This window comes from Clavelina lepadiformis, chromosome 1 (genome assembly GCF_947623445.1).
Source record: "Clavelina lepadiformis chromosome 1, kaClaLepa1.1, whole genome shotgun sequence".
In the NCBI taxonomy this organism is placed as follows: domain Eukaryota; kingdom Metazoa; phylum Chordata; class Ascidiacea; order Aplousobranchia; family Clavelinidae; genus Clavelina; species Clavelina lepadiformis.
Window position 1 is genome coordinate 20,841,289 of NC_135240.1, and position 18,283 is coordinate 20,859,571.

Here is an 18,283-nt window from a genome sequence, read left to right on the forward strand (position 1 = left end):
GGCCTGTAGAGGTTGGGGTCGTTTTAGGATGTAGAGGTTGATGCCGACAGATGCAGATACAGATGCAGAGTTTATCGGTCTTAGCTTACGTTACGTTATTGACTTAGTTAACCTACTACATTAGTATCTGACTCTATTGTTGCGTGCGGTTAGAATTCTCTAACCTTTCTGACAGCCGAACGTTCGTATTATATTATAACAAATACCGTTTGCCAGAAAAGGCTTTTATTGTAGGTGCTGTACACTTTCTCAACATTACAAATAACCAAGAACACAATTCATGCGACTGTTTGCACGATGTCTACTGATTTACGTCTGCGTCACCGTTTGTGTCTGAGGCTCTCCGGGAGTCTCGCACAGAAGTTCAAGCTTATAAAACGTGCTGCGATGTGGCGGAAATATATGACAAAAAAGGCATGAACATTTCAAGGCGTGTGGACGTGAAAAACAGTGCGTTTGCAATGCAAATTACATTCGGTTAAGTTGGAAACAGTTTCTTGGAAGCGACTTGGTAACGTACAAATAAGGAGCTTTCACACGAAGTTATTCGTAGCAAGTTTACAAATATACCAACAGTAGTTTGCAGTGTTCTGAAAAGCAAGATTATAAACTCCAATTACTAGCTGGAAAACTCCTTCCTAAGAATGATGTGGCGGAACTGAAGGTTTAAAAACTCCAATTGTTCTGGAAAACACATTTCTAAGAATGTCGTAATGATTTTACAAAAGCCAGCCAAGCCGCCACAGGCCTTTGTGGGAAGTTCTTGCGGTAGAGACAACGGCAGCAAATGGTTACGCAAGAGTGATTTTGAACCTGCAGGGTGGCAAGCTTGGTGGAGCCTTTTTTCCATGATCCCAAAGAAAGCACTCTCCTTTTGTCAAAAATGCACAGAGCGGCATAGGATTTTTCTGAGAAAAATTGTAGGCTATGACAATAAAAAACGACATATGTTTTTTTATGATGATGTGTAACTGATTCAGTTAATGTTGAAAGGAGTAACTTAATAGCAAAAAGAATTACCGTACACAAAGATGATGAGATTAACAAACTTACAAGAAAAAAGAAACGTGCATATTACATAGCCAGTAATATTTTGATTATTGCCACAAACATGCTTAGCTTATTTTGAAAATAAAACCCTTTCATACAATCTGAAGTATCCAAAAGAAGCAATAGTATTGAGTTCGCATAATCACATTGCACAAAATAGTTGCTCCATTACAATAGTTGCTCAATTACAGCACTAATTTTAGCATTTGAGATGATTCCAATACTAAACATTCAAGTTGTGGTTTTTAAAACCTACAAACATAATAAAACAATGCGTACAGTATTTTGTTTACTTCATTTACATCCAAAGAATTATTTAAAACTCATATTTTGTGCAATTAATTCCAATCCTCCAAAAAGGTAAAGATCAAAGAGTGAATTACTACATTATAAATTGAAATAAATAAATGTAAAATTAACACGAATAGGAACAGTATGTTTGTCAGGAAACTGCACTGCAGTCCATTACCGCTTGCTTTGCATTGGGTTATTAAATACAGAATAGGAAGGCAAGGTTCCAGCCTTACAAAAACCTGATCCAATTCAATATTCGGAAAATGCCAACTTTAAGCATGTTCAAATCCTTTATAAGGGAGATGGCAAAACCTTCTTTCCTTTCGTTAAAATGTTGAAGAAAGTTACTTATTAATTGAAGTTAACGCACACTTGTTAGTGGTTACTGCAAAGTGCAATCATCTCTTGGTGCCCTGCGTGCTTGCATGTAAGTATTAAAACTTACGTAAACCTTTGGATTCTGAAATACATAAAATATGGCAATTGTTGAGAATTACTTCATGGCTCAAAAACGGCAAGGCCTGAAAGCTCTATGGCACTTTGTCAAGGGGCTTGCTTAGTTAAAGCCAATGTTAATTTTATTAGGTACTCAAGTTACAAGAACAATCGATTTCAAAGGCCTTTGCCTGAAAATGAGTAAAATATGAACAAAACACGCTCATTGACAACAAACACTGGTAAACAGCAGAACTGTATACAAATACTTATTTTGCATATTGAGTACAAGTACTCAGTTTATCAAAATATTTCAGTACAAGTGCCAGGCCAGGTGAAAAGTACTCAACATAGGTACTGGCGCACTTCATTATTACATGGAAACTATGGGAGAAAAGTGTTTAATTCCTTTATAATCAATCTCTGCTGTTAATCAGGGTCATCCCATTCTTTCCTCATGTCACCCTATAATATCTTATACATTATACCAATAATTCTAATGGTGTTATAAAAACATTGATAAGACGGTCAGTACTACACTGTTGCCCATAGCTTATTATTTAATAAACTTAAATACGAAAGTTAAAAATACAATAACAATTTAATTATAAAAACTGAAAAACAAGTAGCTACTAACTCAAGTACTTTAAAGGCAATCAAATGCTGTACAACTGAGTGTTGGAAAAATGGTACTCAAGTACCAAAAAATTATACACGAGTAGTACTTGAAACAAATACTTTTCTCCATTAAGGCAGCTCTTGTAAACTCTCTTATATACCATGACAATAAACTACACCAGCCGTTTACATTTCAAATCGTAAGTTATTACCAGCTACATGTGGTATGTTCAAGAACAGCAACGTTTTTATGAGGTACTGTATAATAAAGTGGAATGTTTCACCAACAGGAAAGTACATGAAAAATATGATTAATTTAAAACAGCTCTTGGCACATACGGACACCATGTAGCAAAAAAAAGATTTTCTTACTGAGGTTCTAAGATTGTTAAGAGCCATTTGCATCGCCTTTTTTTTATCAGTAACGTTGACATCTTCATTTGAGAAATAACCCGAAAGGCTTAACCAGTCAGTAATTTTTGGGAGAATGCTGGCAATTTCAGACACTTTGACTTGCTTAAAATCATTGTAACCAATATTCAGCATTCCTAATCTAAAGCAAAACAGTTCTTGGTAAGTTTGGCGTTTCCAAATTGAAGGCAATAGATTAGGCCATGCTGGGGTGGGTTGCCTTAGCTTTCAGCATGTTAGATTTGGTAGAGTAGGTTCCTTATGGAGTGATAGCCCAACGCTTTGTTTTTACCTGTGCTTTCCTTGCTTTTATTGCTAATGATATGTTACGAAAATCAGCAGCTCCTAACGTGCACCAAGACAAGTCCAGTTTGTGTATATGTGTTGGACTCTGCTTCAACATAAAACAAAGTAATGAAACTTGATTACTGTTCAGCCATACCCATGACATATCAAGGACACGGGGAAAATATTCAGCTGCTTTTTGTATAACATGATCATCATTCAATTCCTTGACATGTTTCCATAGATCCAATATCTTGAATTTGTGATCTGTTGATATAAAATATTACAAATCACTAAATGTGTAATCGGCATGTTGACTTCCAATCTTAATACTCTGGTAAAAATAGTATACCAGAGCATAAAATATTAAATGTGAACAATACTAACTTCTACATTACCTGTCCTGAAAGTTAAAGTTAAAGGATATTCAACCCAATTAGGACAAAAGTATTTAGCAAGCATATATTTTGAAATTCAGTATAACTGGTAAGCTTACACTCTTTATGACTAAATCCAGTAATTTTCATTACCTCTTTTGCTTACTTCGGATTGCATTTTGCGGAGTTGTTGGACAAAATAGTTTTCCACAATTTCCTTCCGGCTATTTTCTAAAGGAATAAGAGTAAAAATTGCGGTTGTGCAAGTTTGTTGAATTTAACGAAGTGAGCTTAGCATGGTTCCTATACAACACAATATTTCAGTACTGCTAACAAACTTATAAAAAATTCAACAAATCACCATTTACCAGCTTGAGATTTTCTCATTGGCACATTGTTGCTATTCACTGGAACTAGACTCAGTGTTTCAATTTCCTGCTGAAGTTGTTCCTGTAAAAAAAGTTTTGGGACATTTTTGTGACTCTCACTAAAATGCTTCAGTACAGGAAGTCATTCATGATCCATAACATGATAAAATAAGTAGAGTTAGTCTTTTCTCATTAAAAAAATATGTCGGCAGTGGTTTGTTGGGACAAATGGAGTCAGCCGTTGCACAAAGAAATTAACCCAGTAAATATTATGCATTCCAACAAAGAAAGCCAGCTCCCAATCCCTCTAACTTAACATTGGGCAAATAAAAGTTGCAATGTACAAATAAATTAAGACTTGATGATTTTTTCAAAATATCTGATAAAAATCTTGCACTATTGTCATCGGGTTAGAATTTTTCAAGCTATGTTCGTGTTTTAACATGTAGGTCTATAAGTTTACCAAATGTTTATAGTATATCATAATGTTTTTTAGTATTATGTCTTTTAGCGATGCCTTTGTTTCTTTAGAGCAGGACTTTCCAAACTGTTTTGTTAGCAGCTCCTTCCGTTTGACAGCGATAAACAGTTCCAAATATACACAAAATTTAGCTTTACTAGTAAATCTCTACCTTAGATTCTACAGTCATTCTATTGTTTGGAAGTGCATTTTTATGACACAATAAACCACAAAGTTAATAAACAAAAAAATGCATTAAGCTGGGCACAAATAAAAGCATTCATTTCTCATTTAATGTGTCACACCTCAGTTAAGATTTCTGTTTGTGATTAGTTTTGAAATTTTTGATTAGTAATTGTTTCGAAAGCAAGAAAAAGTAAAATTTATGTAGATGTTGTTCTTTAGGTGAAATTGGTGTATGCTTTGAGACTCCTAAAACTCATCGCGTGACCCTCAATTTGGGAAGCCCTGCTTTAGAGGATGCATCGTTATTGAAGCGTGAAATTCTTGTTGCACTGTCCATCAATAGACCATTTATACATATGCATTGCATACACTATTTTTGCAACTTGGTTTGGTTTTAAAAAAATACTGCCACACTATTTTTATACATGCCATGTTATCTTGCAGCTTTTTGCAAAAGTAAAAACAATATATAACCAATCATAGTTCATCACAAATTTCTTTCAGATTAGATCTAGTGAACGTTAATTGTTTAATAATTAAGCACGATGTAAATATATTATGCTTTAACAGCAAAAAGTGAGTAACAAGGTTGGTTTGTAAAATGTGCAGTCTGTTATTTTCGATAGCGTAGTATTATACCGTACATACAGTACAAACCAATCAAATCAGCTTTTATTCTCAGCAAGGTATTGTGAATGCAGATACAAACGCAAATCAAGTTTCACACTTCATTACAAAACGAACAAATGTGTGACATTCTAGTGATTTGTATTATAAATCAACATATTTCATGGTACTATGACACCTTATCGAAAGACACTTTATCGAAAGACACTTTATCGAACGACACCTGATCGAAACGACAGCTGATCGAAAGACACTTTATCGAACGACAGTTAATCGAGCCGACAGTTGATCGAACGACACTTTATCGAACCGACAGCTGATCGAACGACACTTTATCGAACCGACAGTTAATCAAAACGACAGTTGATCGAACGACACTTTATCGAACCGACAGTTCAAGCAAGATTTTTGCGTGTTTCTCAAACATTGAAACAATGAGCCATTGTGATGTGCGGTCTTTGTAATGGTGTGCATTAATGAATTGTGATGTATATATCATAAAGTTGACGATTTATATTTTATATCTATATTTTATATTTGTATCATAAAGTGTTCGATTTCGCATGGCGGCCGGCCCGCCCACATATTAATAAGATATCACAAGAATACGCACGAGAATTACTAAGTACGAGATTGTCTGTACAGTAGACTAGACTAGTCATTATAGATACAAAGAGTAAGGAATTGAAGGCAAAATTTTATAGCAAGGGGCATGTCGCTGCCTGACTTTTACACAAAGTAGCTTCTTGAAAGTGGTCTTTATCCCAGCTTGACCGACAGCGCAAAATAAATGGCTTCGATGCTTGGTAGCACGTACACATGTGAACAAATATTTTCAACAATGAAATTCACGAAAAGCAAGCTAAGATCACGCATTTCCGGCGCCTATTTGGAATTGGAATGGAATATGATATTAATAATGATATTGGAATGTCTTCCACCGGGTTCAAGATGACCTTCCACGAACGAATAATAGCATTGAAGGATGGCACAATGCTTTCAGCAAGCGTGTCTCAATATCCCATCCGACACTTCGCAGACTCGTCAAAAAAATTAAGCAGGAACAAGGTTCCAACGAAATGTTAATTGAGCAATTGAGTGCTGGAATCGATGGCCCACCTCGGAAGAAGCGCTACGACGCTGTCAACCAACGGCTGAAGAGCACAGTCGAAAATTATGACTCAACGAATATGGACATAAAAAGTTATCTTCGAGCAATTGCACACAACTTGTAATTAAATGAATGCGATTGAAATGTGCACTTCGTCAGTTGTCGTGCTTTTAACAGTGCATATCGTCAGTTGTTTCGATAAATTGTGGATCTTTTAACCCTATCCTAACCAGGCTCGCGAGTTTACTAAAAAAACTAGGTGTGGCCAACCCCGCACACACATTTGCAATCGTTAATTACTAGAAACCTATGCGTCGTAGACTGATGAGATTATTACAGGTTAGTAGAAACATCATCTGGCTTCCTGTATACATCATAATTGTAAAACTAAAGAAAGTGAATTTAGTGTAAATTAGGTATTTCTAAAAGTGACACATTTCTATAAATTCTTCTTGTTACGCCGCGCCCCCGCTGTGAAAAGAGAACGAAAAAGAATAGTTAGTCAAGTTATTGGTGCGTAAATGAGTAATACGCTTCAATGCGGAGAGAGAGCAAAATTATATAAATATCACAATATCTCAAAAATTACAAAATCCAACTTTATCAAACAAACATGGACAGATAGCTGAACATCACAATGACTCATTGTTTCAATGTTTGAGAAACACGCAAAAATCTTGCTGGAACTGTCGGTTCGATAAAGTGTCGTTCGATCAACTGTCGTTTTGATTAACTGTCGGTTCGATAAAGTGTCGTTTGATCAACTTTCGGTTCGATAAAGTGTCGTTCGATCAACTGTCGTTTCGATCAACTGTCGTTTCGATCAGGTGTCGTTCGATTAAGTGTCTTTCGATAAAGTGTCGTTCGATTAAGTGTCGTTCGATAAAGTGTCTTTCGATGCTAGTTAATTTGGGGCTAATGATTAACTTACTACAGGTTATCTAAAGCTGGTAAATTAGGTAAATGGTTGCTGAATCTGGGAAAGTTGCAAATCTTATACGAAAGCTCTTATTAAGTAAATTTGAGTTAATGAGCTTCCACTGTATATTGCAAGCTTTTGTGCGGTGTCTAATAACATCATTACTTAGTTTAACTGGACAAAAGTTTGAAGTAAAATGTGCCCTAGAGAAGGATCGCACATGTTATGCTAGCTCACCTTTATCAAAAAATGGCATGAAAAAAATACATATTTTCTGTATAAAAAATATAGTTAATGATTGATAAAGTGTCGATCAAAAATCTGTCTCAGCTAAGAAGTGTATTTTTAAAGAAAGGCCAAAAGCTTGCTCTTGTACGTTTCATGCGTCTTCAGAGCCCAATATGGGGTTAAGTATCAAACCTAAGTCAGCCCAGGCCGCATTCTAACAAGGCCATATCTCTATAATGTTAAACCAAACTGCTTTAATGACACAGCTATTTTCATTGTGGTTTATCATAGTACCGGTATTTATAGTTATTTTATTAAGTGCACTTATTAATCTTCGTGATTTTTTCATGATTTGGTATTTAAATAAAATAGAGTAATTAGACCACAAATCTCTACACAAGTATCTAAAAACAAAACTAAATCAGAGTGGTAAATTAAATCACCTGATTAAATTTTTTCATGTTCATATCAAAATAAAATCATGCATTAAACATTTTAAATGGCGGTGCACACTGCAGAATGATTATATTAGTACCGTTTTCTCTATTGAAGGTTGTTTAGAATGAGATGTTCCTTTTATACTGCTTTGTTCTGGCTTTGGTCCTTCAAGGAATGGGAATGTAAACTCATTCAGCTTTATTTTCATGCTGGAATTAGATTTGGACGTGTTGCTTTGAGATTTAAATTGACCAAAGTTGTAATCAAGAGAGCCACATTTTAAAGAAGAGAGTTTCTTTTTAATCAGTGGATAAACTGAAAATACAAAAATGTGATGACAAATATAATACTGTACACAAAAAACTCACATTAATTCTGATACTTCAAAAATGTGATGCATTTGGTGATAAACAGGGACTTTTGAAGTACTTAAAGCAAGCTTTGCTTTTACTGGATTAAACGACAACAAGAACACTCAGTAAAATCGGTCAAGTTCTTTCCCTATTACGAAAGAAATCCCACCCACAAGACCAAGACACAAAAAGGATGTGAGGCAAAAAAACTGAAGTGAAAAAGTTGTTGTTGACTTATCATCTGATAGTTATGCACCCTGCGAAAGACTCGATAAAAAGATTTGTAGTGTGGCTAGAATGGTACTACGACACCTTATCGAAAGACACTTTATCGAAAGACACTTTATCGAACGACACCTGATCGAAACGACAGCTGATCGAAAGACACTTTATCGAACGACAGTTAATCGAGCCGACAGTTGATCGAACGACACTTTATCGAACCGACAGCTGATCGAACGACACTTTATCGAACCGACAGTTAATCAAAACGACAGTTGATCGAACGACACTTTATCGAAACGACAGCTGATCGAACGACACTTTATCGAACCGACAGTTAATCAAAACGACAGTTGATCGAACGACACTTTATCGAACCGACAGTTCAAGCAAGATTTTTGCGTGTTTCTCAAACATTGAAACAATGAGCCATTGTGATGTGCAGTCTTTGTAATGGTGTGCATTAATGAATTGTGATGTATATATCATAAAGTTGACGATTTATATTTTATATCTATATTTTATATTTGTATCATAAAGTGTTCGATTTCGCATGGCGGCCGGCCCGCCCACATATTAATAAGATATCACAAGAATACGCACGAGAATTACTAAGTACGAGATTGTCTGTACAGTAGACTAGACTAGTCATTATAGATACAAAGAGTAAGGAATTGAAGGCAAAATTTAATAGCAAGGGGCATGTCGCTGCCTGAGTTTTACACAAAGTAGCTTCTTGAAAGTAGTCTTTATCCCAGCTTGACCGACAGCGCAAAATAAATGGCTTCGATGCTTGGTAGCACGTACACATGTGAACAAATATTTTCAACAATGAAATTCACGAAAAGCAAGCTAAGATCACGCATTTCCGACGCCTATTTAGAAAATGTTCTGGTTCTTGCTTCATATGACTTGTCACCAGATGTTGAAAAACTTTCACAAAGCAAGCAGCATCAAGTGTCACTTTAATGCTGTGTTGTTGAAGTGTGAATACAGATATTTTGCTCTTCTTGTGATTGGTACGATTGAGATTGCAGAGTCAATGTACTGAAGTGAGTGTGAATTATTGTATTAATGAGGCATCAGGTAAGTAAATGAAACTACTTGGATTGGACGATTGTGTCGCAGGAATCGTTGTCAACCTCTATTTCCTATCCGGTGTTGGAATGTTTTCCACCGGGTTCAAGATGACCTTCCACGAACGAATAATAGCATTGAAGGATGGCACAATGCTTTCAGCAAGCGTGTCTCATTATCCCATTTGACGCTTCGAAGACTCGTCAAAAAAATTAAGCGGGAACAAGGTTCCAACGAAATGTTAATTGAGCAATTGAGTGCTGGAATCGATGGCCCACCTCGGAAGAAGCGCTACGACGCGGTCAACCAACGGCTGAAGAGTATAGTTGAAAATTATGACTCAACAAATATGGACATAAAAAGTTATCTTCGAGCAATTGCACACAACTTGTAATTAAATGAATGCGATTGAAATGTGCACTTCGTCAGTTGTCGTGCTTTTAACAGTGCATGTTGTCAGTTCTTTTAATAAATTGTCGTTCTTTTAACAGTGCATATCGTCAGTTGTTTCAATAAATTGTGGATCTTTTAACCCTATCCTAACCAGGCTCGCGAGTTTACTAAAAAAAACTAGGTGTGGCCAACCCCGCACACACATTTGCAATCGTTAATTACTAGAAACCTATGCGTCGTAGACTGATGAGATTATTACAGGTTAGTAGAAACATCATCTGGCTTCCTGTATACATCATAATTGTAAAACTAAAGAAAGTGAATTTAGTATAAATTAAGCATTTCTAAAAGTGACACATTTCTATAAATTCTTCTTGTTACGCCGCGCCCCCGCTGTGAAAAGAGAACGAAAAAGAATAGTTAGTCAAGTTATTGGTGCGTAAATGAGTAATACGTTTCAATGCGGAGAGAGAGCAAAATTATATAAATATCACAATATCTCAAAAATTACAAAATCCAACTTTATCAAACAAACATGGACAGATAGCTGAACATCACAATGACCCATTGTTTCAATGTTTGAGAAACACGCAAAAATCTTGCTGGAACTGTCGGTTCGATAAAGTGTCGTTCGATCAACTGTCGTTTTGATTAACTGTCGGTTCGATAAAGTGTCGTTTGATCAACTTTCGGTTCGATAAAGTGTCGTTCGATCAACTGTCGTTTCGATCAGGTGTCGTTTCGATCAGGTGTCGTTCGATTAAGTGTCTTTCGATAAAGTGTCGTTCGATTAAGTGTCGTTCGATAAAGTGTCTTTCGATAAGGTGTCGCGTCACGGGCTAGAATTGGGGGACTGAAGGCTTAAACAATATTTATTCTGGAGTTTTCTATTTTCCACCTGTGACATTGAATTCTTTTGTTATTATTCTTCTTCGTTCTTTGTGTGAAAATGTGATTTCAGCAGTATAACACCTTCAGCGTCGTTTGACGTAAATCTACAGGTTAAGTTTTTGCAAAACAAGCCAAACACTGTTTATTTACATCATTTTTAATTCACCATTTGACATGATACTAATAAAACAATGATACTGATTTTACACTCCCATAACTTTGTCAGCTTTTAACTTTCACTTTTGACAATTTTCCACTTTCCTGAACGCTTTGAAAACTAAAAGCCTGTTGGAAAAAGGAAAAAGGCTGTGCTTAGTTTCCATTAAATTGCATAGAGTTGATAGTGACTGGCCCTTATTGTTGTTTTAATGTTTGAAAGTGGTCCACCAACAAAAAATATTGCACAATCCTGCTCTATACTTTGAAAAATGTCTAACAAGTAATACTGAACATATTCCCAAACGACACATTTCTAATAACATCATATAGCACACATCACCAGCTTATAAGAGAAGTTATAAAATTGGTTAACTGAGGTTGCATAAGTGCATCAACCATTGACGTACCAAATCAAAACCCCAAAACCAAATACAGTGGGACCTCGTTAATCCGGACCCCGAACAACCGGAATCCCCGCTATCCGACACAAAACTGCCGGGAACGGATTTCTTCCTATGCATTTTACCCCTTTAATCCGGAAACTCCGCTGTCCGACTCCGACACAAAAGTTTTGGAACAAATGTGCTAAATCAATAGCAATAAAATCCGATAAACCGGATTATTAACAATTAAGCGAAAATGATTCACGATTGTCCTAATACACTATGTACACTGGGTAGTTAGTTGACGAAACAATAGCCGATTATTATCTACGCATAATAACGTTGCGGTCTTTATTGATTCAAAAGTACAGTACTATACAGCATTGCGCTTTGTAAAAATTTTTAGCCGCACAGCTTTTTAGTCATACTATGAAATACTGTACAGTATTTTAAAAACGAAAAAATAAATTGTTCATCAACAGTAACAAACAACGCTTCCGCGGTCGCAAAAAAATACGTACAGTACATCGGTTGAGTGCGGCAATCTATTGAAGACATACTGCTGCAACTCAATCGTGCTATCAGCTTTTGATATCGCATTGCGCAAAGATTGGAAACAGGTCAAAGAAAGTTCAAGACTGCTGGTCCCGCCGGAATGCTTTGCCATGCAAGAGCGGTTGTCAAACCGATTTGCGGCCGAATGTTCGTCACTTGGAGAGCATTCGTCTTTAATACGGTGGTTCTGGGGTTCGACACTGGGTCGGATCATACAAAAAATATAATTTTATTTTAGTTGCTGTCCAGCCAGAAAGTCGGTACTTAGAATTGGAGTAAGGTGCATACTGCGTTTTGAACACGGTGCTGCATTTGCAAGATTGATTGATTTTTTACTTTCCGATAATCCGGAAACCCCGCTAAACCGACATTTTTTGACGAAACGAAGTGGTCCGGATTAACGAGGTCTCACTGTATATGTACGCATCGGCGTTGGTATACCATACACCACAATTTATAATAAATTTTGCAAGCAACAAGAAACCATACTGGCATGTATATATTTTTTCATTCAACAATATCAATTATACAGAATCATGAATCACATATTGTTGTACTGTTAAGAAAATGTTACATATTTACAAGTATTGATATAGTTAAGGAAGGTAAATTTTTTTTGCAACATTTTTATTTATTTTATCAGCTTATAGGAGCTGAGCAGTAGCAAATGTGTAAAAAAGTTTCTGTATAATTGTACATAATCCAGAAATATCATGAGATTACTAACATGGCACTAGTTTAAGAAAACAGGTTTTACCTTTCTGCATCTCAGGTCTTTCATTTGGTTGAAAATTCCAGCATTGCCTTACAATGTCCATGAAAAACTTATAAATATCATTGTCGTTAGGCTTTGTCATTAATGACTTTTCCACGTTTTGAAGATGTTTTTCATTTGGTTTTTGTCCACGGCTTATTATCACTGAAATAAGTACTGCCAAATTTTGAGCATCATGAAAAACTTGCAGTCTTGTAACAATTTCATATCCAATCATTCCAACACTATTTAAAGAAATAATAATTGATGTAAAATATATATATTGTGATCAGTTAAGGACCCGTCAAACCTTGTACCAACAAGATATGCATCGTGAGGGTAAGCTCTCTCAAATAATACTACTTAGCAGCAAAACTTGTAACTATGCCATTTAGCACTACCCAGATCAAAAGAGGTAAGTTAAATAAAAAAACTACTTTACTTGCTATTAACATGCTTGCCTGTACACATCCATGGAAGGTTTCTTTTCCATCGTAGGATCATTGAGAAATTCTGGTGCGGTATATATAACTGTATGCTGGTTCTTCTTTGTTACACTGAGTGAGGTGCTTGCACCAGATTTAATTGCAATGTTCGTTGATCCAAAATCTGCTATTTTTATCTTCAATGTTTTAGTTAGTAAAATATTTTCTGATTTAAGATCACAGTGAACAAACGTTTTCCTCTCATCATGATGATGCAAATAGGCCAAAGCATAACAAATTTCGTATAAAAACCGCAATCGTAACGGCCATGGAATATCCTGTACTTCTTCAGAAAACAAAAATTTGTCAAGGCTGCCTCCATCGACGTATTCCATAATTATACCCATGCAATTTTTCCATTTTGTGTTCCCAATGACCTGGACAATATTGCAATGTTCCAGCTGGAGAAGAACTTTAATTTCATCTTCAACCCTGCAAAACAAAACCTTGATATTTATAGCAGAATCTGATAAAAGCGAGGGGCAAGTGCAAAAACAAGTTGACATTAAACCAAAAAGGAGTTTGATTATACTGATGAAAAAAGTTTCAATAGTATTTAGTTGATAAATAATAATTAATTATTGCCAAAAATTGGTTACAAAAGCACAAATTTGGCACTAACTATTACATACGTTGGTCTACTTGGGCATGTACTGTGGTAGCTTGGCCCAATGCTTTTCACAGACCACTAGCTGGTAAGATCCTTAGAAAGGAAAAACTTCATATTCACTAATAATTTCAAAAACCCCATAACAAAAACACCACAAAATATTTGCAATGGCGCATAAAATCTGAACCTTGAAGCCAAAAATTGGTTTATCATGGCCTAATCGTGCATAATACTTGTAAATAGAGAAAACTGACATAATACATAGTGGCAATTATGATATCATAATGTACAGAAATGTACATGAAAGTGGTGTGTAGACCAAGGCTAAATGAAACGCTTTGTGTGCGCGACAACACATAGGTATGGTTAAAGAATACTTATGTGGGTAACAGGAATATCTTGCGTCAATTAAGCCTAAGTGAAGCTGCAATTGGGGCATTTGTACTAGTAAAGATAGATGTCAAGCTACAGCTCGCTGAGCTCAGCCTTGACTGAAAATTCCTTGGCGGTACTAAACTAACCCGGTGCCATAGGTAATTGCCGTAAAGACACAAATGTTTTACCAAATGTACATGCACTCAAGGCTGTGAACTCAATATTTTGCCAAACTTGAACTCGAAAAATACAAATTCCTGCACCCAAAACTCGAAAATTTTTTATTTCACTTGAGTTCACTAACTAACCAATGCACAAAATAAAAACATTTTATAAATTCTGTCACAGCAACACTACAGGCTATAGAACTTTACCCATAGAAGGCTTTACCATGTAACGATTTGAAAAGCCTTTTACTCAACGTTGAAATGGTGTACGAGAGAGTGCTATGCCCTATTATGCTTTTGAAAGTGAGTTTGAACTTACAGACTAGTTAGTTTGGTAGAGCCTTTTTCTACTATTTACACAAAGGCATCTACTTTGCCTTCTTCATTTGAGTGATGGGTAAAAGACTTAACCAATTACTATCTAAAAGGATTATAAACATGTGTTTTGGACTTAAAACAGCTGTTTGTATTGGGCAGTGTTAGATAAACTTTGATGCTGATTTGTACGAAGTTGTTGATGGTTATAGACAGATTATTAGCTATTTTACTGAGTATTAGTTTGTTACTAGCTAACAGTCATATGCTATTAAATGTGATGTTTTGTACGTAAAGGTGTGAAGCAGTATTGTCATATGCACCGTTACAAAATATTATACTGTTTTGCAAGGTGTAATAAAAACCAATCAAAATGACAAGTTGATAATAAAATGACCCATCAAAACTCAAGCAGAAGATACAAACATACACAAAATGTTTTTAATAAATTTATAGTAAAATATAATTTGTGCCGTATTAATAAACCTTATGGTAGCCTTTTTTTGTTGATCAGGAGTTCCTCGTATACAGAAGCATTTAACAACAACTGTTCCTAATTGAGTATGATTACATTTTCGCACTGCAGCGAAAGCCCCTTCTCCCAATAAATCTTTATCATCCCAGCTTGTTAAGAAATCAGATGCATGATGCGTGAGAACAGGCTTAGAAGGCATAAGCAGTTTATTAGTGTTTTCATTAAACACTGTATTAAATGTAAAGCAAACAAAAAAGAATGTAAAATAATATATCAGTACCTGTACCACTAAGCTATACTGTAACTACTTGTTTGCCATACCAATAGTGTAGTATATACAAACTTTTATAGTCTAAAAAGCTGTTAACACTCAAATTAGTTTTTAAAATATTTATTTTTAGTGTTTTCTACTTTTTATGGTATTAGCATGCATACAAATAATCTGGGATTTTGGTTTAAATATGCCTCTGATAATTGTCAAAATGGGAAGACAACAATCCACTAATCTGAGTAATACCATAAAAATTTTTTGACAGCGTCTAACAATATTTATTCACATGCGGATAAAACCGATACATGCTAAATTACTGTAATCACATACAGCAAACTTTATAGTCTGAGAAAGACTATCCAGTTTGATACCACATATTTGGTTCATCCTATTTTGATAGTAACTGGCAGGGATTCTATGCTGGTTATTGGACTGAAGATACCTTATCTAACGGTAATAGAACCAGACTTGCATAATTACAAATCAGACACACCAACAGCATCGCCTCTGAGCTGCCTATACTGCTGCATTTAAGATGCGTTATTTTGCAATTAATGACTTGGATAGAACTTCTGTGCCCTCAATTTTTAATTGATTTAAAGATTGAATAAGTTAAACTGTGTACATTACTGTGTAATTGCGCACCCAAATGCGCACTACTATGGCTTCTGAGCATTTTTGCGCACTGCTCTTGTCCTTTTTGTTTGTTTGGCGCGACCAAGATCTAGCTGAGAACGGCCATACTCTGCAGTTCGACTGTTTACTGGATCTGGTAGACACTAGACAGTTTTAAATTCGAGCAATACCTTAAAAATGAAAAAAGGCAAAAATAAAATTACAGACTTGTGATTTACCAATTGGGAAAACATACCTGGGAAATTCCCCTAATTGAACTCTTTGTAGTGAAATGTTGTTTGTATTTCCAAAAATTACTAACAACAATTATTATTATTAAGGTACGATATAATGAAATCCTATGGTTTTGAAATAAATGTAACCTCAAGTTTGAGCTTAATGGCCGACCATGCAAGCTTTTATCAGCAAATTAATACCATCGGAATTTTCAAAAACGTTTTAAGCTCTTTAGGCTTTGTCACTATTCCTCCATGTATTAATTCATGTCATTATTAACTAGTACCGGTAGTGCTTTTTCGTCCCACCGCGGCAATGACGAAAAAATTAAATAAGTTATACAAACTGTAATTTATATCAAAAGTTGCCTTCAAAATTTACTGGTTTACTTTGCTTGCTCGAAGGTTCACCTCTGAGAACGATATTAGTTACGTTCTTTTGAATCCCTAGGAAGGTTTATGTAGAATAAGGATTGCTTGCGACGATTGTGGACAATCTAAGTTTACTTTTCAACTTGTGGTGATACTCTGTTGTTGTTTCTATCCGTTTCTTGTAGTTACTTTGTGCTATGCTTTTAACTAAAGACGATTAATGTACGCTTCGAGCTAGCAGTAGCCTATTTCGGACTTGCTGTACGTATGGAATTATAATTTGCTCGCTACTATATGTATTCATTGATTTATATTGTATGTTGGGTTTAGTGGCCGTGCTAATCATTATTCATCTGTGATTGAGGCTGATCTCACCTATATTCACGAAACAGTTTCCAAAACCTTTAAAATCACCTTCTTGCACATGCTTTCTAGTATTACATCCCCAGATATTAATGGTATTTTGTCTTTGCTCATCATTTTGTCTCTTCTATGGAGTATTATGTGGACCATTTTGTTTTTTAAACTATATAGTCATTCAGTTACTGATAAACGTTACTCGCCCCCGGCTCCTTCGCTTTCAACGTCAACGTGACAATCGTGTTGACCTAACTTGCAGTGCTGTAACCAAGTGATTTTTTATAGGACTCGAGTGAAGTCAAGTCATTTGGGAAGTTGACTTAAGTCAAGTCGAGTCAAATTACTGATTGGATCAAGTCAAGTTAAAATATAATGCAAGTCAAATCAAGTCATGCCATTGGCTATTCCTTTAACCGATCGTTGGCAATGAAGTCAAATGTCTGTAATTCAGTTGGTAAATAAATTAACAACCAAGATCTAATGACTTGGTCAACTTTCCGAGACTTGAGTCAAGTCAAGTCATTTCAAGCGTTGACTCGAGTCATTACAACACTGCTACCTACTAGCAAGGAGAGTACACCATTAGATGGCCGTGATTCTGATCCCACACCTCGTGCTACTCTGTATCCTGAATTGCCCAATAACGAACCCTATTATGCGAGCATATTCCGTATTTATGATTTGGGTGTGTTTTTTTGTAATAAATTATGAAATTGCAACGTTTGTATGGTCTGTCATATGCTCTAGTCTTTTCGAATGTGTAACCTCTCCTGTTTTTTGAGTTTTAGACATTATGCGCTGTTTGTTGTGTTGTCGGTGACATCATATGTTCTTTGCCATTCACCATGTGTTTTTCGACCAATCTCACTCAGTCGTCTCTGGCTGTTTCCTTCGTCTCATGCCTCGTGCTTTGTTTCACTACGCTCAAGCATGAAATGGTCTGGGAAAAAGGACTAATTGTGACAAGTCACCCAGTGCATCAAGTGACCAGTACCACGTTATCGAAAGAGTTTCGGACAGTCGCATATTAATGATAGGTACCAAAGTAGCTTAAGTAGGCTGCACCATTTGACACGATATAGGGCAAAACTGTAAACAATAAGGTTGAAAGAAATTTCATATTATAGAATAATATGCAGTCATGATAAAAAGTTATTATAAAATGTCAGCCATCAAAACTGCAGTGTGCAACTACAATACAGTAATGCGTTTCAGAAGATTTTTTTTCGTACGAGCTGGGCATCGACGCCTCTATGTTAATCCGCCGTGAAGCAATGCTTCAACAGATTAGGCTATGCCCGAAAATATACCGAAAAGACAACACGACGTCTCGTCCATTCGATGCGACCCCTCTTCGGAGCGATGTTGGTTGTAGTTGATAGTTCCCAAAGGAATCATGCTAATTCAT

General features: G+C 35.8%; 1 protein-coding gene across 5 annotated transcripts; it reads right to left on the bottom strand.

Moving 5' to 3' along the window:
- Positions 1-2: 2 nt before the first annotated feature.
- LOC143470096 (uncharacterized) lies at positions 3-16,048 on the bottom strand. Of its 5 annotated transcripts, XM_076968003.1 has the most exons (9): positions 15,033-16,047; positions 13,056-13,511; positions 12,598-12,839; positions 7,905-8,122; positions 3,839-3,920; positions 3,624-3,701; positions 3,101-3,360; positions 2,770-2,950; positions 5-1,804 (listed from the first exon to the last, which is right to left on the bottom strand). In XM_076968003.1, the coding sequence occupies exons 1-8, from the start codon at positions 15,218-15,220 to the stop codon at positions 2,921-2,923; spliced, it is 1,554 nt and encodes a 517-aa protein (XP_076824118.1). In that variant the 5' UTR covers positions 15,221-16,047; the 3' UTR covers positions 5-1,804; positions 2,770-2,920. The 5 variants fall into 5 exon arrangements, with proteins under 5 accessions (XP_076824127.1, XP_076824135.1, XP_076824139.1 ...); XM_076968012.1 differs by lacking the exon at positions 2,770-2,950 and having other exon boundaries at positions 3-1,804; positions 3,251-3,360; positions 15,033-16,048; XM_076968020.1 differs by having other exon boundaries at positions 3-1,804; positions 2,770-3,360; positions 15,118-15,265.
- Between the last annotated feature and the right edge of the window lie 2,235 nt (positions 16,049-18,283).

Bases quoted from the DNA above. Each gene is read 5' to 3' on its own strand.
- LOC143470096 (XM_076967996.1), bottom strand. From the start codon at position 15,220: ATGCCTTCTAAGCCTGTTCTCACGCATCATGCATCTGATTTCTTAACA. The intron at 3,702-3,838 runs GTAAATGGTGAT...TTATTCCTTTAG, and splicing joins AATGAGAAAATCTCAAGCTG to AAAATAGCCGGAAGGAAATT. The intron at 3,361-3,623 runs GTAATGAAAATT...TTATATCAACAG, and splicing joins ATCCGAAGTAAGCAAAAGAG to ATCACAAATTCAAGATATTG.